Source organism: Hyperolius riggenbachi, chromosome 8, assembly GCF_040937935.1.
Source record: "Hyperolius riggenbachi isolate aHypRig1 chromosome 8, aHypRig1.pri, whole genome shotgun sequence".
Lineage (NCBI taxonomy): Eukaryota > Metazoa > Chordata > Amphibia > Anura > Hyperoliidae > Hyperolius > Hyperolius riggenbachi.
In genome coordinates, this window is record NC_090653.1 from 88,735,309 (window position 1) to 88,758,784 (window position 23,476).

Below are 23,476 nucleotides of genomic sequence, written 5' to 3' on the forward strand. Positions count from 1 at the left end.
ATATCTTGTGTGTTTTTAAACTTTATTAACAAAAAAAATGAGAATTCAGAAAGATATTGAAAAAAACAGTGCAAATCTAATGAAAACTAAATCACAGCTTAAGTAACAACTCCGGGAAGCAGAGTTCTCTGGGTCAGGGGAGGAGCGTGCAAGCTGCACATTACACTTCCCTCCATGGTGATGATCCACAGAGTTACTTGCTTTGAAGTACACCTATTAAAAAGCTATAGAGGCTGCTATCTTTATCACCTTCTAAAAAAAACAAACAAAAATATATAGTTTTCCCGGATTGCGGCTATAAAGCTATACATGTACCACCCTGATACAAAGACCCCTGCCTTTCGGAGCTCTCTTTTTAATTACCAGTAATAAAAGTTATGCAGTGCGTAAGAATTCAGTAACATCCCCATTTAAGGTAGAAGCCTTTGTTTATTACAAATTTGCAGGATAAAAGGGCATGTAGCAATGAGCAAAGTGGTGATGTGCACAAACCTCATTGTGCAGCTAAACTGAAACCATCTCTTCGAAAATAAAAAAATGCAGAAGTATGGCTTTTCATGACCTGTGAAATTGCCACTATTGTCAGCTGAATAAAGACATTTAGAACCTGTCTGAAAGCCACCCTCCTCTTTAGAGCCCCAGCTAAGTTTCTAATCAGTAAAGGTGAGGTAAATTTTGCCAACCTCTACACAGCAGTGGTGCATCATGCCTGGTTCACTTGCTTGTGCACTTCAGTTATAAACAGAGCCGTGGAGTCGGAGTTTGGAGCTATTTTGGGTACCTGGAGTCGGAGGTATCAAACTGAGAAGTTGAGTTGGATACTTTTTGTACTGACTCCACAGCCCTGGTTACAAACACAGAAACAAAAATGTCTGGTGCAGTGCCATGGTTTACAGTGCTAGGAATTGTCACTATGCTCATATTATACACACAGCATGTGTTTATTTCACAAACAGATCTTTTAAAGAAAACCAGAGATGACAACAATAGGTTTATTTATACTTACCTGGGGCTTCCTCCAGCCCCATGAGGTGTGAGGGCTCCCTCGCCGTCTTCTCCGGCCGCTCTGTTCACTTGACATCCCCACTGGTAATCTGGGCGCCGGCGCTCTGCTACGCATGCGCAGCTCTGCCACGTGTACGGAAGAGTGTCGCAATCCTGAAGCCGGATACTTTCGGCATAGGCACAGTAACGTGGTCGGGCATGTGCAGAAGCGCATGGCTGGCCAGATTACGGGGGGGGGGGGGGGGGCAGAAAGGATGGCGAGGAAGCCCCAGGTAACCATAAATACACCCATTATTGCCATCTCAGGTACACTTCAAACTTTACATCAGGCATAGCAGGCACCAGTTCTAGTACTTTGTGGTACCTATTAATCTGTTAATTTTTATTTGGCACGTTAATTCTCTTTGCCCTGTGTGTGCATAAATGGGAGGGGGGAGAGCGACTTTTATGTATTTAACCTCCTTAGGTAATCCTGAGTCAGGCTCTGGCTGGAAATCCGCAGCTCAGAGCAGTAACCCAGAGTTGGATCCATAGGAGGTGTGGAATGTGCAGGGCTGCCGCAGATCTATCTAGTGGTATGATTTCTAGGGTCTAAAAGCATGTGAAAAAATTGCACCGCTTCAGACAATAAAATCTGGAAGTTATCATACCGCCAGGGAGTTGATACACACAAGGAATTTTGGTTCTGTAATAAAGTTTTACTAAAAGTTGTCCTGGACAGTTCTCCTTTAACGTGGAAAATTAAATAAAAATGAAGAACTCCCGTTAAGCAATTGCCCATCTGCTGAGAGCCCCCCCCCCCCCCTTCTTATTGATTGGCAAAGGAGGGTCAAATTATATTGCTGCTCTTTTTTGGAGGGTTTTTGTCTTTCTATTTTCCCTTCTGTTTCAGGCTGGAGAGTTGCGCGTTTCCCACTAACAAATATAGAAAATAGAATGGCTGCTATTTAGACAGCAGAAGAATATTGTTAAAACGAGCCGTAGAATAGCAGATCTAAGAAAAGGATCTCAGGTATGGTAATTCTGGTCATTTGGCCCAGATTCTTTAGATTACCAAATGAAAGCGCCCCATGTATAAAGTGCAGCAAGCATCTAAGCACAATATCCCATTACCCCCCAAATACTCTGTAGCAATCCCAGTACCCAGTTTCCTTATATGGGAATACAGTGTTATGCTGGCAACACATTTCACGTAGTCATTAAATAGTACCTTCAAATCAATAAAATGATCACACCTGTGCAAAATCAACCTCAATGGTGATCATTTTATCAAACATTTAGGTCTCATTGAACTAAACTGCATAAAAAATCAACACGTTTGTGGCTAGCATTGAGCTTCTACCCCAGTAGTCTTAATTGCACTGATTATTTCAAAGCATTTTGCGAGCAAAACTGGGTTACTAGCGCTGCACTGACACTTACAAAGCTTGCCTCTTCCCCCTTTATTTCCACTGGACGCCTTTTGTAACAAATACACAGGTCCTTAATCATTTCCGGACCTTGCAAACTGAAATCTGTGCCCTGTGTAAGACCAGTTATCCCTGCCAGGGTGTAGATTCACAATGGCTAACAGTGATCACAGGGTTAGGAGCCGATAAAATCTGCTCCTGGAGCTCTGCTGAGCAAGTGAGCTTCAGCAACGGGAGAGCAGTGCAAACGGTGCAAGAGACAGGTCCGTGCGGTGTGACGTCGGCGAGCCCTGTATTCTTACACAGAAGTCTATGGTCAGACACTGCTGGTACTCAAGTGGTTAAAGAGGTGAAAAGAATTACAGTACTGAACATTTAGGAATGTACTACCTCTACCATACTAACTCTCCCCCCCCCCCCCCAAAAGAAAAACTGAACACCCCTTTTTGTAAATGTCAATCTCTCCAGACTACCATAATCCTCTGTAGAGGAATCACTGGTGGCCTGGGGATATACAGTCACAACACTAAACACTAACTTTGCAATAAATAGGACTCCCAATCCTCTTTTGAACTTCGAGTTTGCGTTGTATAGTTTGGCAGTGAGTAGCAGAGCTAGGAAGAAGAAAAAAAAAAAGGGAAGAGGTTCTAGTAGTTCCTTATTTTCAATTAAATAAACCCACCGAATGGTCTAAAAGAGAAAAAAAAAGAAACAAGAAAAAAACAAACTAATGATGAGCTAGTACCATTTTTTGATCCCTGAAATAAGTGGGACAGTATGACTGAATTCATACAGAGATTACATCAGGAGCAGACTATGTATATCCAATGGATTAGGCTGTAACATGTTTTGCTGTAATGGATAGCATTACAGCACAAGTACAGTGACCTCATTTTATTTTATAAAAAGTGCGTTGTGACATTTTTCTCAAATATTTTTGGTAACTGATGAGAAAAAGGCTACATCACAAAAAGATATTTGTGTATTTAAAGGATAACTGAACCTGTGACGCAAAGTTTATTTATTCACTAGGACCTGCCCACATTCCACGACAGTGAAGTAGACCACTTACCTGGAAGCTGCAAAAACAAAAAACAAAACAAGAAAACAAAAAAACAATGGGGACCTTTGAGGACCATCTCATTGCAGTAGTTTCAAAGTCAGCTGTGCCCCTTTTCCAGGCCACGCTGGTGAGAAGGGTAAAGTGGGCGATATTTCCAGACAATAGCTGTCCGAATCACTTGCCGGCATGATTCTGAATGGTATGCAGCATCGTAGCACTCATATGAATCCCTATGGCTGTGAGTGGCACAGCTTATAGCGATTCGGCTTCACAGCAGCATGAGTGCCGCATCCGATTTGGAAACGGACGCGGCAGCCAGTGGAGATAAGCACTTACAGCAAGTAATGGCTGCCTACATCATGTATTAGGAAATGCCAACAAAGTGGTTCTAATTACCCAAAGGTCACTATAGCTTTCATAAAGCAAACCTGAACTAAACAGGATCTCATATGATGTTCTTACCGACCTAAATAACATTGTTTTCCTGATGTACCATGCCATCTAACCTTGCTGGGCAAAGCTGCTGAGTGTGTTATCTGCGCCATAAGGGCTGCCATCTTTGTTTAATTCTGAAAATGGTATTCCCTCCATCCAACACTTGTTATGACTCTACAGTGGATTTATGCCTTAAAGTGCCCATACATTACTCTAGTTGCGGCATCAAAATCCATAAGATTCATTCAAAATAATCGAATATGCCAGAGATCAATGCTGCATCGTGGCAGCCAGATCGTAATTTCGACTGATTTACATGGGGGAAGCTCTGAGAAGAGGCAGCTGCACAGATTTGCAATACATTTCATGCTGAAATCCATTGGAAATCTTTGTACAGTACACCAGCAGCAATAGATCCCTCTCTGATGGTCGAATCTGGTGGTCATCTGCCAGTGTATGGGCACCTTTAGCCTCACTTAGATAAATCTGTTTACATAGGAGAGAGGGCAGCAGAACAGAGGTCAGCTGCTACTGCTAAATGAAAGGAAATCAACAAGGCAGGGAGCAAAGAGATCTAAAAAAAAATACGACTTAAAGCGGGCCTAAACCCAGAACTTCCCCTCTGCCCTAAAAGATAAGCAACAGCATAAAAACCTTTAAAGAATAAACATTTGTTGCAGTCCACAAAACTCCTGAGTTTCTGCAGAATGGTTACTTCTTGGTTTCATGGGAGCAGAGAAAGAGTTAATCTCCTGTATTTACATATTAGTACACAAGTCAGCACACCCACAACACAGATCAGACAGAGCTGACAGCTCAAATTACAGTTGCTCATCATTTGCAGATAAGGGAGAATTAGACAGGCTGTTATCTCTAAATACACACAGTGTGGGTTTCTTTGGGTTTTCATTCTCTTCAATGGAAGAGTTAATGCTGGGAATACACCATGACATTTTTTGGTAGAAAGATGATTCGATAGATAATTTCTGACATGTCTGATCTGTTTTTCAACTGTTTTTCTGATCGATTTCTCATAGGAGTGAATGGAAATTGATCAGAAAAACAATCGGAAAATCGATCGGACATTAAGGGCTGGTTCAGACGGACGCTTGCAGAGCGTTTACAGCCAGCGTTCAGGGCTTGGTGTTAAACGCTCCCATTCAAGTGAATGGGAGCGTTTGTACCAAGCTTTCAAGCGCGTTTACACAAACGCGGCGTTTGGGTCCCGATTTTCCCTGGCGTTCAAGGAGCCCCTGGAAGCTACATGTAGCTTCCAGGGGAGGTTAACCGCGACGGCTAATGTCTCCCTAGGGGAAGAAAAAACGCGACCGCATCCAAACGCACACGAACGCTGCTGAACGCGACGCCAGCAAACGCAACGCCTCCAAACGTCCGTCTGAACCAGCCCTAAATCTGATGAAAAATCTCATTGTGTATTCCCAGCATTAGGTCCGCTTTAAGAGATTAGTTCAAGATATTTAGAAATTTCCTGCTTCAGAGGAATACATACAAACACTTTAGATTTACAAAGTAAATATATATCCAGACCTCTTGTAGACATAAAAAAATTGGCAGCTCCCAGACAGGAGATCTGATAGACTTTGATGGAGTGTCAAACCGGGTAAGTGAATACCTAAACTTAGCTTCCCAAGGTCAGTTACCTTTTAAAACATTTTGCATATGTAATATTGCTGGTTTGGATACTTGCAAGTTATTCAGGTAAAACAAACAAAGCAAAAAAAAAAAAATATATTATCCATCCACAGTTAGAGCTCTAGGTCCTGGACATGATGAGCTGGAATTTACCTTAAGACAAAACAAACACAATCAAAATGTTAGCTTTATACAAGTTTACTTATTCTCAAGTGACATTAGAATTCCCATAGCTGCAGTAAAGACAGATGATTTCAGATCAGGAACGCTTCACCTTATGCTGGGTACACACAATGAGATTTTCTGGCAGATTAATACCGTCAGATAGATTATTTCCAACATGTACGATCTGATTTCTGTTTGATTAACCATAGAAGTGAACAGAAAATTGATTGGAAAACGATTGGAAATCAGATCTGACATGTTGGAAATAATCATTCTGACAGTAAATCTGCCACAAAATCTCATTGTGTGTTCCTAGCATTTAAGGGCACCTGAAGTGAGGAGGATATGGTGTCATTTTTTTCTTTTTAATAATACCAATTGCCTGGCAGTCTTGCTGATCTGTCATGCATCAGTACTGTCTGAATCACACACACCTGAAACAAGCATGCGGCTTATCTTGTCAGAAATACCTGATCTTCATGCTTGGTCAGAATCTATTTCTAAAAGTATTCAAGGGAGAGGATTAGCAAGACTGCCAATAAAAAGGAAATAAATATGTCATCTTCCACATGTCTCTTGGGTTCCCAAAAATGGTTGCTGAATGAAACAAGGAGTCTGACTTCATGGAAACTGTCCAACTTTTATTCCTGTTTTCTTTGCCTCTCTCTAAAACAAGGATGCCAAACTCAAAAACAAGGTGGGCGAAACTGAACACTGGGACCAACCTCAATGTCTAGCGGCTAACTCCCTCTCTTATAAAGGTTTCCTGGTGTCTAATGTCTCCCCCCCCCCCCCCATACAGTTCCCTGGTGTCTAGTGGCCCCTCTCTCTCCCCCATACCAGTTCCCTGGTGTCTAGTGGCCCCTCTCTCTCCCCCATACAGTTCCCTGGTGTCTAGTGGCCCCTCTCTCTCCCCCATACCAGTTCCCTGGTGTCTAGTGGCCCCTCTCTCTCCCCCATACCAGTTCCCTGGTGTCTAGTGGCCCCTCTCTCTCCCCCATACCGTTCCCTGGTGTCTAGTGGCCCCTCTCTCTCCCCCATACAGTTCCCTGGTGTCTAGTGGCCCCTCTCTCTCCCCCATACAGTTCCCTGGTGTCTAGTGGCCCCTCTCTCTCCCCCATACAGTTCCCTGGTGTCTAGTGGCCCCTCTCTCTCCCCCATACAGTTCCCTGGTGTCTAGTGGCCCCTCTCTCTCCCCCATACAGTTCCCTGGTGTCTAGTGGCCCCTCTCTCTCCCCCATACAGTTCCCTGGTGTCTAGTGGCCCCTCTATCTCCCCTATACAGTTCCCTGGTGTCTAGTGGCCCCCCTCTCTCCCCCATACAGTTCCCTGGTGTCTCTCTCCCCCATACAGTTCCCTGGTTTCTCTCTCCCCCATACAGTTCCATGGTGTCTCTCTCCCCCATACAGTTCCCTGGTGTGTCTCTCCCCCATACAGTTCCATGGTGTCTAGTGGCTTTCTCCCTCCCCTATACAGCTCCCTGATCTAGGGTTTCACCTCCAGTATAGCTTACCTGGTTTGCTAGAGTGGGCCAAGCATAATTTAAAATGGGGAAACCACTTGTGAGACAAATCTGATGGCTCTGCGGGACTAGATCAATCTGCCCACGCTGTTACATTGAGCGTTACTGGATTTTATTTGATATGCACTTTTTCCTCTGGATCAACCCTTGATCTGTACCACAGCCTGGCACTGGATTAATAAAATACTGCCACAGAAAGTAGTGATGCCTGTTAAAGTGTACCCGAAGCAAAAAACAAACAAAAAAAATTAGATGGTTACCAAAGAAGAGGGAAGCCTCTGGATCCTGGAGAATGTCCAAGTGTGGTCTCCAGGCTGCACTCCCCCATAGCATAAACTGAGGTGCAAGATCAGTCCGTCAGAGCACCAGGTCGGACACCCAGTATAAAGTCCACAAGGACTTTAGAAAGTTCAAACATCACGGCGACAGGCACCAGCCAAGAGCCGTTTCGGGTGTACAACCCGTCTTCAAGTCAAGTGTGCAATTTACTTGGCTTGAAGACGGGCTGTACGCCGGAAACAGCTCTTGGCCGGTGTGTCGCCATGATGTTTGGACATTCTATAAGATGATGACCTTTGTCTACCCGACTGCTATAAATACTCCGTCTGCTTGGGGACTAGGCTTTTGATGGACATTGACCGTCTTTGGCGGTTATCGTATTGCTGGATTGTCCCTGTAACGGCTCACGTATTTTAATGTTTATGATGTTGAAGATTTTGTAATAAAGATTTCTATAAGTTTTGGAAGAAATCCCTGAGTGTGCTGGTCCTTGTGGACTTTATTCTGGATCCTGGAGAAGCTTCCCACATCCTTCTGGCCCCCCCAGTTACCGTGCATGGACCCCCGAAAGAGCAGGTCAGATTTCTAATAGCAACCGTGCTCCCCATCATGCACGAGCGCGGATGTACTGCAGCTACGCACGTTATCATGCATGAGCAGCTCTGTGCTACTGCGCAGCTGTACTTACGTGGGTGCAGAACGGCTACGCTGATGCATAAAGAGTAGTGTCTGGGCAGCTGCAGTGGTCTCTTGGAGGACACAGGTAGCCTCTAGATGTTGTACGTGTTATTCCCCCACTGATCCCATCGCCGGAACCCAGAATAACCCTTGTGCACTATATCATTACTGTTATAACAGTGCCTAGTTTCGCTGAGCACCGTAACGACCTGCTTCCTCTGGAAGATTCAGAGGCTTCCCTCTTTTTATGTGAGGATCTAGTTTATTTTCAGCTTAGGGTACCCTAGGGTTTACCGTAAAGTCCTAATTTTGTATTTCTAAAAACATGGTATAAAGATGAACCACTGGACACTGATTTTTGAAATGCCCCACACAACTGGGTGTTTCAATGAACACAGTGAAGCCTGACTACATTTGTATTGTAATAAAAAAAAACTTCCATAGATATTTTAGAAGAACATAACTCACATGTAGGCATTATAGGAACTTCTGCAGTGACTGTACTGTTGATTCCTAAATTGGACAGAGCCCCTTTGATGAGACCACAGGTATAAGCCAGGAACTAGGAGAACAAGAGGCAGAAGAAGTTATCTTTTTACTGTATACACACAGACAACTATACCATTTTCACCAGCACAAAATGTAAAATGACTGATGAGGATTTACCCTTGGTGCTTCCTCTAGATATTGCTTAGTGCAGGAGATCTGGGTCAGGAGCAGGAAGCGGTTGTCTTGCAATACATAGGTACCCTATAGAAACATGATACACATATGTATTAGACCAATCTCGTTCCTAACAAAAATACGTTTTCAAAGCGTAAAAAAGAAATGTGAAGTTATAGCAGGGCAATCTCATATGTGCAATAATCAACCAGAGCTCAAACCTTCTGGGTAACTTTGCTTTATTAGCTCATTGCAGCCAAATAGGCAGGCAGAGAGCTCCCAATATATACAAAAGTGGTGTGAGGCCTGTGAACAACTATAGAACTGTAGTCAAAATAACAAACTGAATCCATTTTTTTGTTTTTACACAATATTCATCTAGTCAGGGTTTGCCCATTATAAAAATGTTTCATCTCCATGTTTTACTTTCTGAAATTTATCACAGGCAACATAATCTTTACGTTCTGTCAGGTGATCTCTGCAGAAAGTTCATTTTTTATGGAGAGTTCTAAAGCCAGTAGAAAAGATATCTGGTCTCCCTGAATGCTTGGTGAGCTGGGGGGGGTTTCTCATTCTACTATACACTGTATCCTCTGAGTTATAGCATGCCAGCAATTAACTTTACTGTGAAAGACAGCGTAGGCACACTAGGTGAATGTGACCAAGGGAGGAAATAAGATCATTTACACAGATGACATAACTCAGTCATCTAACCCGTCTTTGATCCAGAAGTTAGTAAGTAGTTAGGAGAAAGGCTTTTTATTTTTATAAAGACGAAGTTTATTGAAGTGCGTAACATATAAATATTACCAGCATAGGATATATTAAAAGTTGCAGGTACAGGATAACAGTAAGAAATTGAAATCGTATCAAATGAGCACGACAAACAAGGAAATAGCAGGATATATTAGGCTAAGTATAGCCTAAGGAACAAAGAAAAACAACAATTAAACCTCAAGTGCGGTAAAGCCTGTAAACAACTTTCCTTCCCTCTCCGCCCCCACAGAATGCAATTCCAAGAAGTTGACATATAGTCTTATTAATAAATTTCTAACTCTGTCCTCTATATATTAACCAAGCTTCCCAGATTTTGTTAAAGCGGTCCAAATTTTCAGCACCTAAATAGAAAACCTGGTCCGTTAATGCAATTAAATCCAGGCGATGTTTCACCATGTCGTTATCGAGAGTGGGTGTTTTCCATTTAAAAGCAATGGTCCACTGCCTTGCACAAATTAAATATCTAAAAAATGTCAATCGTGAGCCTGCAACCAATCCATCAGAAACATATAGGAGGGCCTGGGAGGGGCCTAAGGTAATAGGGGTTTTATAAATATCAGAAAATAAGGTACTAATGTCAGACCAAAATTGTATTGCTATTGGACACTCCCAAAAAATATGATACAGTGTACCTGGCCCACCACATCCACGGAAGCAAGCAGGGGATACGTGTGGATATATAGTATGCAACCGTGAAGGAGTAAAGTACCATCTAAGTAGTAATTTTACCGGGGTATCCTTAAGAATGTTAGATTTCATAACTTTTGACACCGCCTCCCAACAAGAAGACCACTGAGAAGGGGATAAGTTATATCCCAGGTCCTGTTCCCAGGCCCTCACATATGGTAATTTTTCATTATTCTCTATCCCACTTGATAAAAGAGCGTATAAAGTGGATATGGTTCCCTTTTGCCTAACTGAATTGAAGTATAAATTTTCAAAGGTAGAAGGTTCGCGAGATGGGGGAGCAGGAAATTGGGATTTATAAAAGTGCTTGATCTGGCAATAGCGAAAGGCCTCTCTCAAAGGAGCATCAAAGGTGAATCTTAGATGTTGGAATGGGACAAACGTGTTGCCAGACCAGAAGCGAGAAGCTGTTATTAAGCCTTTTTCTATCCACCAGGTAAATCGGGAGGGGTTTTGGAAAGCTGGAACAAACCTGGGGTTACCCAAGAAGGATAGTTTAGCAGGTGGAGACTTGGTTAATTTAAACTTGGGAGCAATATCGGTCCATAATTTAGCAAGAGAGGCAACAATCCTATTGAGTTTGACAAGAGGGAGTATGTCTCGGCTGGTCACTACAGTAATCAAGTGGGAAAGAAAGAAGGGGCGAACTGCCACCGCCTCAAAATCCCACCAAAGTGGAGGGGAAATAGTGAGACCCCAATCCAAAATTTGGTTTAATTTAGAGGCAAGATAATAGTGCCATAAGTTGGGTAGGCCTATGCCCCCCTGTATGGGATGTCTATATAAAATTTGGGCCCTAACTCTAGCTGGCTTGGCATTCCAAATATATTTATTAATCTGAGATTGCATAGGGTTATAATTTTTTTAGGAAAGGTAAGGGGTAGCATGCGAAATAGGTAGAGAATTTTAGGGAGTATGATCATTTTGCAGGCTAAACTGCGCCCCAACCAAGAAACCTTATATTGGGACCAGCTTTTTAACAACGTATTTAAAGATCGGAACAGGGGAGGGTAATTAGCTGCAAAAAGATTACAGTATAATGGTGTAAGCAAAACACCAAGATATTTAAATGTTTTGCTGCACCATTTGAAATCAAAATTTGCCTCCACTAGTTTTATAGTGTGTGGCAATAAATTGATTGGCATGGCAGTTGATTTGGAGGTATTAACATAAAGTCCTGAAAAGGACGCAAATAGATTGAGAAGAGAGAATAGATTAGGAAGGGTAGTGACCAGCCGAGTTAAAAATAGGAGTGCATCGTCTGCATAGAGCACTAACTTGCAATTATCATGACCATATCCTGCAATATCAGGGTGCTGTCGAATCGCCTCTGCCAATGGCTCCAGTGCAAGAGCAAAAAGCAGGGGCGATAATGGGCAACCCTGTCTCGTGCCACGTTTAAGAACTATATTCGCAGAGGAGGCTCCAGGTATACGAATGGTTGTAGTGGGGTTATCATACATAGAGAGGATTGCTGTAAGGAAAGGATCTGAAAAATCTGAAAAGCCAAAGTGTTGTAAGGTTTCGGATAAATAATGCCACCCCACCGAGTCGAAAGCCTTGCTAATGTCGAGTCCTAACATTAGTAGTCTATTATTATTTAATTCTGCATCTTGAATTATGTTAACTGCAAGCCTGACATTATCTGATCCCTGTCTTCCTGGGATAAAACCTATTTGGTTAATCCCAACCAGGTGACCTACAATAGAGCCCAGTCGCACGGCCAGGATCTTGGCGAAGACCTTGATGTCATTATTTAGTATAGATATGGGGCGAAATCCTGCTGGAGTAGTGTGATCAGCTCCTGGTTTAGGTAGGAGAGTGAGAGAAGCTTCAAGCATCTCAGGGGGAAATTTGCCACCTTTGAGAATATTATTAAAAAGGCCAGTAAGGGGAATAGAAAGGAGATCCGAGAATTTTTTATAATATTGGGGGGAAAATCCATCAGGCCCTGGTGCGGTAGAGGATTTAAGTGATTTTATAGTAGACTGGACTTCAGACATAGTAATAGGGGCATTCAGCATTTCTAACTGATCATTGGATAAAGTGGGAAGATTAAGTTGATCCAGCCAAGACCCTAGGGCGACCGAGTCCAAACCGGGAGCCTGACCCAACAATTTAGAATAATAGTCCTCAAATATTTTTATTACACTAGGAGGCAATGTTTCCACAGCACCTTTTTTATTTCTTAGCTTATAAGTGTGCGAGGGCTTGTAATACTCAGTGAGCTTACGGGCAAACTGGGTGGAGGGATTGTTACCCCTTAAAAGGAATCTGGCTTTAGAAAATTTTAAGGCCTTCATGTGTATAGAGTTTAAAACTGTGTCTAGCTCTGTCCTTTTGAGAGTAATTAGTTGCATAATATCCGGATCAGGATTAGGAAAGTGCCGTTTATAAAGAACATCCAATTCTTTGGACAAGGACAAAATTTTAGCAGATCTTTGCTTTTTGGCCTAAATCGCCTTGCGGATAAGAACCCCTCTAATCACTGGTTTATGGGCAACCCAGCGTAATGCAGGGGGGGTATTGCCCTCATTGTTGTGTAAAAAGTAATCTTCTAGAGCACTAGCTACTTCGAGTCTACTTGCATGATCGGCAATCAAGGAGTCATTTAGTCTCCCGTAGTTAAGCTGAAAGGGTAAACCGAATCCTTTAAGTGTGGAAGAGACCATGTGGTGATCCGACCAGGCGCAGGTGATGATATCCGAGGCGATTGAGTTGGAAGCAATAATAGGGGAGAGAAAAATATAGTCGAGACGAGCATAGGATTGTCGTGGGTGGGGAAAAAAAGGTGTATTGACGGCATCCTATATTATATGCTCTCCAGATATCAATCACCTGCGCTCTGGCCAGAATCCCCGTCAGCCTTCTAGGGAAACTGTGTGCAAAAGGAGAGAGCGTGGAGCGATCCAAAACTGGATTTGCTACAGAGTTAAAGTCACCTGATATTACCATGTGAGGGGAATTGAATTTTTCAATTAGTGGGGCAAGTTTTTTAAGAAATTCGGTTTGCGAAGCGTTTGGTGCGTAGCAATTAATTAGAGTAACGAGCTTGCCATCCAGTGTGCCTTTGAGGACTAAAATTCTACCCTCAGGGTCCTTGTAAGAGTCAAGCAAATTGAAGGAGACATAATTTGCAAAAAAAATTGCTACCCCTCTAGCCTTTCTGCTGAATGTGGAGAAGTATCCCCTGCGATACCTCCTATCAAAGAAAGCAGGGATTCTGTTATGCACGAGATGCGTTTCTTGTAAAAATAATAAGGAAGCATGCTCCTGAGCGTAATTGTGGAAGGCCTTACGCCTCTTAACAGGATCATTTAGGCCTCTAACATTATGAGTAATGATCTTCAAATCAGAAGACATTAGTATTAAAGCATATGTATGTACTCCGGGAGGCAAGGAGGGGAGGAAGCAGGCAGGACCGCACAAAACATACAAACTTGAACATAACCAAACACATAAAACAAAAGCCAAACAAAACTACTCTCAGTAAAATTACCCTCTGGGCTATATACCCTTTAATATCCACCTGACCACTTGCCCAGGAACCCTCAGTGGGAATAACTACTCACCGAGGGGGGGGGGGGGGGGGGGGGGAGGGGAGAAAACGTAGAGGCAAGCAGTCCAAGACAGGGAGAAAATCTATCTGCACCCGTCAAAGACTGAGTGCATCACATGTGCAGCAAAGAGCTGCAAAGATATTATTGGAGATGGAGTTTCACTAAGGGACTCCCGCCCAAGGATATCTAAACGAAAAAAAGGAAAAAAGAATTTAGGGAAACTACCTAGACTCCAGAAACAGGACCTTAATAAGGGAGACATATCTTTGAATAGTGAACACTGATAGTTCTCAAAATTTGCTATGTATGGAACAGGTATACTCTGATTATTATGATAATAAAAAAGAAAGCAAAAAGACCCAAAAGCGTCTTGTTAATGTGCCTGTAGGGAGGAAAAATGATTAGATTTAACCCACATAGTATAACAGGAGCATCAACGTGAGATATATTGCATAAGTATATTATTACTGAAGGAGTTCCATTAAAGGATAGGCCAAGTCATAAGCATCTAGCCTAGTACTGCATAAATGTGATCCTCCTCCGAAGGGAAAAGTGTAACAAGACAAGCTATAAGCATATATCTGAAAGGTCAATAACGTAATAACCAGAAGAACCACCGGAGCAATGTGTAGGAGTATCAGTCCTCAGATCTAGGGGAAACACGAGAGGCCTTCGGTCTAGTATCCAGCCAGTCACGGACTTCCTTTGGGGTAGTAAAAAAAAAAAAAAAAAAAAAAAAAAAAAAAGAGTCTGATCATCGGCCACCACACGCAGCTTAGCGGGGTAGATCATAGCATACGGGAGAGCAGAGTCACGTAAAGCACGCTTTACATTTGCAAATTGAGCTCGTTGTTTTTGCACTTCAATGGAGAAATCCGGGTAAAATGAAAGTTTAGAATTTTCATATGAAATTTCACCCATTTCCCGGGCAGCAGGTAGAACCGTATCCCTGTCTCTGTAATTGAGTAATTTAAATATGAAAGTGCGAGCCGGGGCACCTGGATTGGGCATTTTGGCAGGGATTCTATGGGCTCTTTCAATCACAAAGACAGATGAGAAGCGATCACGCCCAAAAAGATCAATAAGTAATTTTTCAGCAAAGTCTTCCGCAGATGTTCCCTCAGCCCTCTCAGGGAGCCCCACTAACCGTATGTTAGACCGCCGATTACGGTTCTCTAAGTCCTCCTGTCTGGTCTTGATTATGCTGATGTCGCTGCGGACCTCTTTAACTGCTGGTGGAAGAGGACGGACATCATCCTCCAGTGTGCTGATGCGGGCCTCGGCTTCTCCAACACGCGTACGCAGGTTTTGTAAGTCGTGACGCAGGAGGGAGACATCGGTCTTTACCTCATCCAGGGTTGATGAAATGGATGTTAGGCTGCCCTGGCATGTGGTGATGGCTTCCATAATTTGTGTTAAGGTAGGCACAGGAGCCGACGACTCCTCCTCGGTAATCTCGTCGTCATGGCCTGCACGCTTAAATTGCCGGAGCTTCGCAGCGACCTCGGACGCTTTGTCCCCGGTTTTCCCCTTGGTGTTTCTGGTATCCATCTGTACCAGGGGAGCTTATAGATCAGGTCCAGCACTTCACAAACCGGAGTTAGGTAGCTAATTAGTAAAAATTCGGATTCTTTAGGATGCTTCGGCGGGAGCTCAGAGCCAACACGTCCGCTCTACATGACTTCCGGCCACGCCCCCTGAGAAAGGCTTTTTAATTGTAATTTAACCTAGACTGTGGTTCCACTGGATGAGATTCATCAGACCCCTACACCAGTGTACCCCCCCCCCTCCCCTCCCAAAGCTATGCAGGCCTAAAAGCCAGGACAAGGCTCCAAATTTTGGTGATGTACATTCCTACATTTTCAGTGTGGTTTGGAAATGTGAAACTCACTGTAAAACACCATTTGTCATAGAAGTTTAAAAATGTGCCTAGTTTCTCCATACCTGATGATTAGTCCTCAGATTATCAATTTGTTTTTTGAAAATGATTGTCCAAAAATCCTTACAAATAAACTTCACAACATCCAGGTCATCCTTGAAGGACGGGCTGTCCTTTGTTAATCTAAATGGCAAAGAGAAAAGGTTGTAACTTGCATGGCATAACTTTTAAAGAGTGTTTATATCATATTTTACATGACTCTTCAGCGTTTTCATTATTATTTTATTCAGGTTACAGGTGCCAGATGTGGAATGAAAGTGTTAGGCTACATTTCTACTACTGGGTTGTATTTTCTTAATGAGGAAAATCAAATGCAAATGTTTAAAGGTAAAAAAAAACAAAAAAAGACAAAAAAAAAAAAAAAAAACATGGTGTTGTACATGCAATTTTATGAAAATTTTGGAATGCGAGTTTTCGCAATCTCCATGCCAGGGAAGTAATCACATCAATGGGAAATACATCTCCCAGCAACCATTGCGGCTGCCAGGGACATAGGATATCACTGCTGTTCTGCAGCACAGGAAGATATAAAATGGAGGCCTCCATAAGGGAGAGGGACTACTTAGCAGACCCCCATAAGTAAATGCCTGCTGCACCCCCAAAGGCCTACACAATTAACCCCCCCCCCCCCCTTATGCGAGAGGTTCATTTAAGGCGTTTAAATACTTCTGCATAGCTCCCTTGAAATGGTGTAGGGTCACCTTGGGCAACCAAGACAGCTTTATCTCATCAAGGTATGAACTCCACAAAACCTCTGAAAAAGCCTTTGTGCTATTGCATGAACCGTACTCGCACAGGCTCAGTATTGCTGGCACTAGGGGAACAGTGCAGAAGAGGAGAGGTCTGCGATTGCTACTGGAGTCGCTGATTCAGGTGAGGCGGTCCTGCCGCTGCTTGTAACTATACCCTGAGAGCAGAGAAGAGCAGTGTTCTCCCTGGGCTCTTTTAGCTGGGTGCTCCACCCGGCTAGTTTTGGTGAGCACCCGGCTGTCATCAACTCACCTCCTCCTCTGCTGTAAGCAGAGAAGTAACTGGCCCTGCCTGTCATCTCGCCCCACCCAGCTACATTTTCATGCCACCCGGCTGGAAAAAAATTCTGGGGAGACCACTGAAGAGGACATATGGGGACACAATAATTGAGGAAGAACCTCTACAAGGCACTCCTGGGACATGGAAACACTAGGTTTAGTATATATTTTTTCCCTGGCTTTTGCCCTCTAAACCTAGGTGCATCTGATATCCGGAGCATCTTATATGCCGAAAAATATGGTAGTGTGTCCCTGATGCTCCAAAACAAACTGGCTATGCTGTCTACTCATTTGCTTTGGACCCCTCCTACATAGCAATGAAGAGGCGTGTTCAGCAGAGCCAAGCCTGGTTGTTCACATTTGGACTCTGCCTGCTCACCCTTTTCTGCCCTCCAGCTTTACATTATTTTACAGATGTATTTATCTAGCATTGCAAAGAAACAGCTCTGTTCATACTGATTTGAATGTCCTCCACCTCTCTTTCCCAAACTTCACCCAAACAGAGAGACACAACAATGGAAACCTACCTTTCAATGAGTCCCTGGCCCACACGGAAACCCATACCTTCTAGGATTCGTATGTGTTTGCCTTGATCCTTTGAAAAGAAAAAGGAGTTTTAAAATTGCCAAGCTATGTTACCATAGTCACCAACAGAATTCTAGGTCAATTTATGGCAGCTGTAATGATCATTCATAATCTTTCTAATTGTCATTTTCATGTTTAATGTCCATATAGGCATGTCCATTTGCCACGTGTTGCAGTATATTGCTGTATCAACTGAAGTGGACAGCAATGCACAGCAGCATCTGATTTTAATTAAGTTTAATTAAAGTACAACTGTAGTGAGAGGTATATGGAGGCTGCCATATTTGTTCCCTTTTAAACAATACCAGTTGCCTGGCAGCGATCTATTTGGCTGCAGTAGTGTCTGAATAACACCAGAAACAAGCTTGCAGCTAATCTTGTCAGATCTGACAGTCAGAAACACCTGATCTGCTACATGCTTGTTTAGGGTCTATGGCTAAACGTATTAGATGCAGAGGATCAGCAGGATAGCCAGGTAAAATGTTTTGCTTAAAAGGAAATAAATATGGCAGCCTCAATATCCCTCTCATTGTGCTGTCAGTCACCCCTGTTATCATTGACTGTAATCTTATGTATTGTACAGCGCTGCGTAATATGTTGGTGCTATATAAATCCAATAAATAATAATTACAGTTGTCCTTTAAGGGACCCAAGACAGGCTATACACCAGTATTTATACGTACCCAGAGGTTCTGTTCAGTAGCAATCCCCTCTGGTATTCTGGCCAGCCGCGCTCTCCTGTACATGCGTGGCCGTGCGCGCACACCCATCGCGCTCCCGCAGCTGGGAGAGTTCTGCGCCGGTGCAGAACGCTCCCAGGAGCGCGATGGGGCCAAGCTGTGCATGTGCTGAAGGGCCACGACTGGCCAGAATACCGAAAGGGATTGCTACTGAACGGATCCACCAGAGAGGACGCCACAAGAGAGCCTATAGACTCCATGGGGCTGGAGGAAGCCCCAGGTAAGTATAAATACTGGCATATAGCCTGTCTCAAGTACACTTTACGTTTAGAAAGAAGAATGGTCAGAAAATGATTAATTTTAAGAGCTCCACCTGCTGGTCTATCTGGCCAGCTCTAAAAGAATGAAAAAGGCCTTGATACCATAGCTTCAAACAATTACCATGTCTAGGGACTTGGTTCTTTTAAAAGTTACTCGTCACCCTTACTGCAACTGTAAAGGGACAATCTTCTACTCGTAAAGCACCATGTGGTGATGCAGGAAAATCACCTAAAATGGGAGAATTTTTTTATAACATACCACAGTCCTAAATTTTTACAATGTTTGTGTTCCAAGGCTAAACAAAAGAAATAAAATCGACCAGATATGCTATATAACATTCTACATGCTGTGCAGTTTACCCGCCTTCCCCTGAACACCCCAGGTATTTGATCAGCAGTACTAAAAATACCTGTCAATCCCCTTTAATTCTGTAGTTACAGGTTATGATATAATGAAGACACACAAAAAATGTTTTCCCCCAGCTGTAGTCATTCAGTGGAACTTATAATAGCCAAGTTAAAGATACAATAGTGGCAGTTCAGAAAAACTGAATCACTGAGATCAGTGGCGTAGCTAGAAATCATGAGGCCCCATAGCAAAACTTTCATGAGGCTCTATTACACCGTTAAAATTATGTCTCTATCACAATGTATGGCGACAATATGTTATTTGGAAATAAAGGTGCATTTTTTCCGTTTTGCATCTATCACTATTTACAAGTTTAAAATAAAAAAAATATAGAAATATTTCATCTTTACATCAATATTTAAAAAGTTTAGACCCTTAGGTAAATATTTACATGTTTTTTTTTATTGTAATTTTTTTTTTTTTATATTAAACATTTTATTTGGGTATTTTTGGGAGGGTGGGATGTAAACTATAGTTTTATAATGTAATTGTGTGCAGTTTTAATTTTTTTTTACTTTTAGTTGTAGTTTTACTTTTTGGCCACAAGATGGCGGCCATGAGTTTGTTTACATGACGTCACTCTAAGCGTAACACACGCTTAGAGTGACGCAGAGGGGAGGAAACGGCCAGAAAAAGCGCAGCTTCCGAGAGAAGCTGTCGCTTTTTCAGCGGGTTAGAGGAATCAGTGATCGGGCACCATAGCCCGATACATTGATTCCGTGGCTACCGAATCCGCGGCCGGGAGTGCGCGTGCCCGCGCGCGATCGGCCGGGAGTGCGCGTGCCCGCGCGCGATCGGCCGCGGGAGCGCGCATGGTTCCTGGACGTAGTTTCTACGTCCAGGAACCAAAATAGGTTAAGCAATGCCACCTGCCCCTACACTATGGATATGCGTTAATTGGGCAATTTACATTCTCATGCAATTAACACTGCACATAGTTCATGAGACAAAGTCAGAGGGTGGAGAAAGACAAAAAAGTTAATGGTTATTACCAGGGCTGTGGAGTCGGTCCAAAAATCCACCGACTCCTCAGTTTAGGATTCCACCGACTCCTACAACAATTTTGTTGATTAAAAGTATGTAACGTGAAATTTGTCTCTTAACTGCCAGCGCTTAGGAATTTTACAAGACAACTGAAGTGAGAAGGATATGTAGACTACTATATTTATTCCCTTTAGACTAAAACTAGTCCTTGGTAAGAGTATTTGTAAAAGGTACAAACCGGAACAAAGAACATCTATCAGGCCCTAGGCAATGTAAGTGTGGGTACATGTAAGAATGATGTGCAGGTACTCTGCAGGGGAATGAGGAGATTCTTCCTCTATTACACATTCTTCATGCACAATCTGAACAAGGTTTATGGGTGACAAACAACACCTCTGTGTTCAATGTGCACAGCATTCTCAGTGGATTCCCTGCAGCTTTGTGGGGAGTGCATATGTAGAGTATAGTACTACTGTGTAGCAAAGTAAACCTGAGACAGATGAAATTAAAGTTTTATACATACCTGGGGCTTCCTCTAGCCGCCTTCAGGATAATCAGTCCCTCGTTGTCCTCCTCCACCACCACCTGGATCTTCTGCTATGAGTCCAGGTACTTGAGCCAGTCGGGCGTAGTGCGCATGCACACACTCCGCCGCCAGGAACATACTACACTATTGCGCAGGTGCAGAATGTTCCTGGCTGTGGGAGCGGCATGCGGCCGGACAGCGCTGACTGGCTGAATTACCAGGACTCATAGCAGAAGATCCGGGTGGCGGATGACAGCGAGGGACTGATTAGCCTGAAGGGGGCTGGAGGAAGCCCCAGGTATGTATAAAACTTTACTTTTCATCCGTCTCAGGTAATTCGTAGTCACCAAACCAAATTTTAATTCGTAGTCACCAAACCAAATTTTAACAACAGATCAAATTATTTGATTTCATCAGCAAAGGGAGTGCATACATTTGCATAAATCAGCATCAATGCAGAATTATTTCCATCTCATTGACCATCTCTATTAGTGACACAGCTACACATCAGGCTTTATTCTTAGAGCATAGATGTGATTTAGTATATATAAGAGAATCCTGTGTACACATCATATATACAGCCACAATCAGATGTGTATATCTGACCTTAAAAATACGGGGACTGCTTTATTGAAGCAGCACACGTAACTAATTTTGATTGGTTTATTTCATTTTTGTGGACTGAACACAGCTATTACTGTATATATACTGTATATATACACATTATTTTTAATGACAATTATCTGAGAAATAGAACATTTTATCATATTTTCTATTTTAATTACAGTTACAAATTCATTCGGGGTCGGAGTCAGTGCATTTTTTCCCGACTCCAGGCACCCAAAATTGCCCGACTCCACGACTCCGACTCCACAGCCCTGGTTATTACATTAAGTACCCACTGGGCCCCCTATGCTCCCGGGGCCCATAGTAGTTGCTATGGCTATTGCTACAGCCCTGACTGAGATGTATAAAGACTTGCAAAGATAAGGTGGGCGGAATTTAAATGGGCAGAAAGGGGAGGAGGCTGGCAATGCACTGACAAGCTTGTTCTGACAGTTCAACTTACTCAAGCTTCTTGGCAAAGTTTATTTAACTATACCAATGAGGAAGAAAGGAAAGTCGTAACTGTTGACAAGAATGCAAACCCCACTGCATGGAAATGTGAGCAGCTTCGAAACGTTTTGTCCCCTTCAAGAACCCATCTGGAAGGGTGGATTTGTTGAGGTAGCAGATAATTAGATTTAGCATCCAGAATTTTTCTTTGTTATTAAGTGTGTGTATGGTGGAGGCCCTTAGGCAAACAATGATAGAGCAAATGTTGAAAAGAGAGTTGTATAACCAAAGCTAAAGATCAATGTAATGCTAGGTACACCTAATTCAATTCTTATCAGATTGACGGGAATCGGACAATTATTTCCAACATGTCCGATCTATTTCCGGTCGATAATGGGATCGATTTTGTTAAGTTATCATTGGAATATTGATCCCGTTATCAATTGGGAGCAGTTTGGACATCTACAAACAATACAACTTTCCATCAGATTACCCGTCGATTGGAAGGGATATTGAAGAGTGTGTTCTAGGCATTAAAGGATTCCAGATGCAAAGTGATATAGAAAATCAGACGTTATCTTAGCGTATGGGGAGGTGTGCCGTCTCTTATTGCACCTTCCTTGTGACTGCATCCACCTCCATTCACCTGTAACTGGCTCTAGTATCCTGCAAATGGTCGGCACCCTTTGACCCTTCACATCAGACATCCTTTAACTGCAAATCAGAAGCCAAATGCTGCCTGCCGCAGAAAAACAATTACAACATCAACACCCAATACAAGTGCAGTGTGAATATATCAGAAACAACCCAAGTGCCACATGTTGCCTAAGGCCTAGGTTCTCAACATACCACAGGTGGTACTTCCGATGGTTCCAGGGGGTACTCAGGCTTGATATACTTCATCATGTATAACAAATTTAGAGTTTTAGAAAATGATAAACCCTATATAAACACCAAATTAGTATTTTAGCTAATTAAAAGCAATAGTTAATGCTTGGAAATGATTTAAAACCAATTATTATGTACTATGATTAAACATATATATTTGTCAAGGGGTACTTGAGATAATGTGTAACATGCCATGGGGTACTTGCTGAGTATGGGGTTTTAAAAGGGGTACATATCAATAAAATGTTTAGAAACACTGGCCTAAGATACCTAGATGTCATGAATCAAGCAATGATGTTATTTTGAGCGTTAAAGTGTACCTTAAGTGTCCCAAAAAATTTGAGTTTTACTCACCTGGGGCTTACCTCAGCCCCCTGCAGCTGATCGGTGCCCACGACGAGTCGCTCTGAAGCTCCGGGTCCCGCTGGTGGCCACTTCCGGTTTCGCCGTCAGGACCCGTCAGGCTGGGGAACGCGGCTGATACTACGCGTTCCCAGCCAAAATAGCACCCCTATGCGGCCGTATGTCCCCAGCCTGACGGCGAAACCGGAAGTGGCCGCCAGCGGGACCCGGAGCATCAGAGCGACTCGTCGTGGGCACCGATCAGCTGCAGGGGGCTGAGGTAAGCCCCAGGTGAGTAAAACTCAATTTTTTTGGGACACTTAAGTTACACTTTAAGAATGGAGAATGACCACTGAGCTTACCTCCTCCTCCTGTCCTGCACACTTGTGTGCATGTGACACCATCTCCATATGTAACAGTGCGAAAAGAGTCTCATCAGCCATAGCTGGACTCCTGGGTGGTCCTTGTAGCTGTAGTTCGCTGATCACTCACTATCTCTGCATCATCTTCTTCTCTACAGGCCGATCAGTCCTCCCTCATCATCAGCTCATCCTGGCTAACTACTCTGCAAATCCTCCTACGCAGCACCATATGGCAAACCTGCTCTATTCTTCTCACACCACTTCCCTGTCTACCTCTCAGGATATTTAGGAAACCAATATCCGAGCAGAGCAGAAGACGATTCTACAGCAGCTGTCAGCTATTCAGCAACGGTGTCAAAAAGAAACACCAGCAATCCTCAACAAATGTCACACTCCTCTCCTTCCCCTTATCTCTTCATCTTCCTTGCAATGCTTCCTGGTCAGAGTTGCCCCACTTCCGG

The 23,476-nt window shown here is 43.1% G+C and overlaps 1 protein-coding gene across 1 annotated transcript; it reads right to left on the bottom strand.

Annotated features, from left to right (window-relative positions):
- Positions 1–3: 3 nt before the first annotated feature.
- On the bottom strand, positions 4–23,476 carry TRAPPC6A (trafficking protein particle complex subunit 6A). The gene is made up of 6 exons (XM_068250887.1): positions 23,016–23,476; positions 17,391–17,458; positions 15,841–15,958; positions 8,876–8,959; positions 8,678–8,771; positions 4–5,718 (listed from the first exon to the last, which is right to left on the bottom strand). The coding sequence occupies exons 1-6, from the start codon at positions 23,094–23,096 to the stop codon at positions 5,687–5,689; spliced, it is 477 nt and encodes a 158-aa protein (XP_068106988.1). The 5' UTR covers positions 23,097–23,476; the 3' UTR covers positions 4–5,686.

Excerpts from the sequence above, each read along its gene's own strand:
- TRAPPC6A (XM_068250887.1), bottom strand. The coding sequence starts at position 23,096 with ATGGCTGATGAGACTCTTTTCGCACTGTTACATATGGAGATGGTGTCA. Across the intron at positions 15,959-17,390 it reads GGCCAGGGACTCATTGAAAG|ATTAACAAAGGACAGCCCGT; the intron begins GTAGGTTTCCAT and ends TTTGCCATTTAG. Across the intron at positions 8,960-15,840 it reads ATCTGAGGACTAATCATCAG|GGTACCTATGTATTGCAAGA; the intron begins GTATGGAGAAAC and ends ATGTTTCTATAG.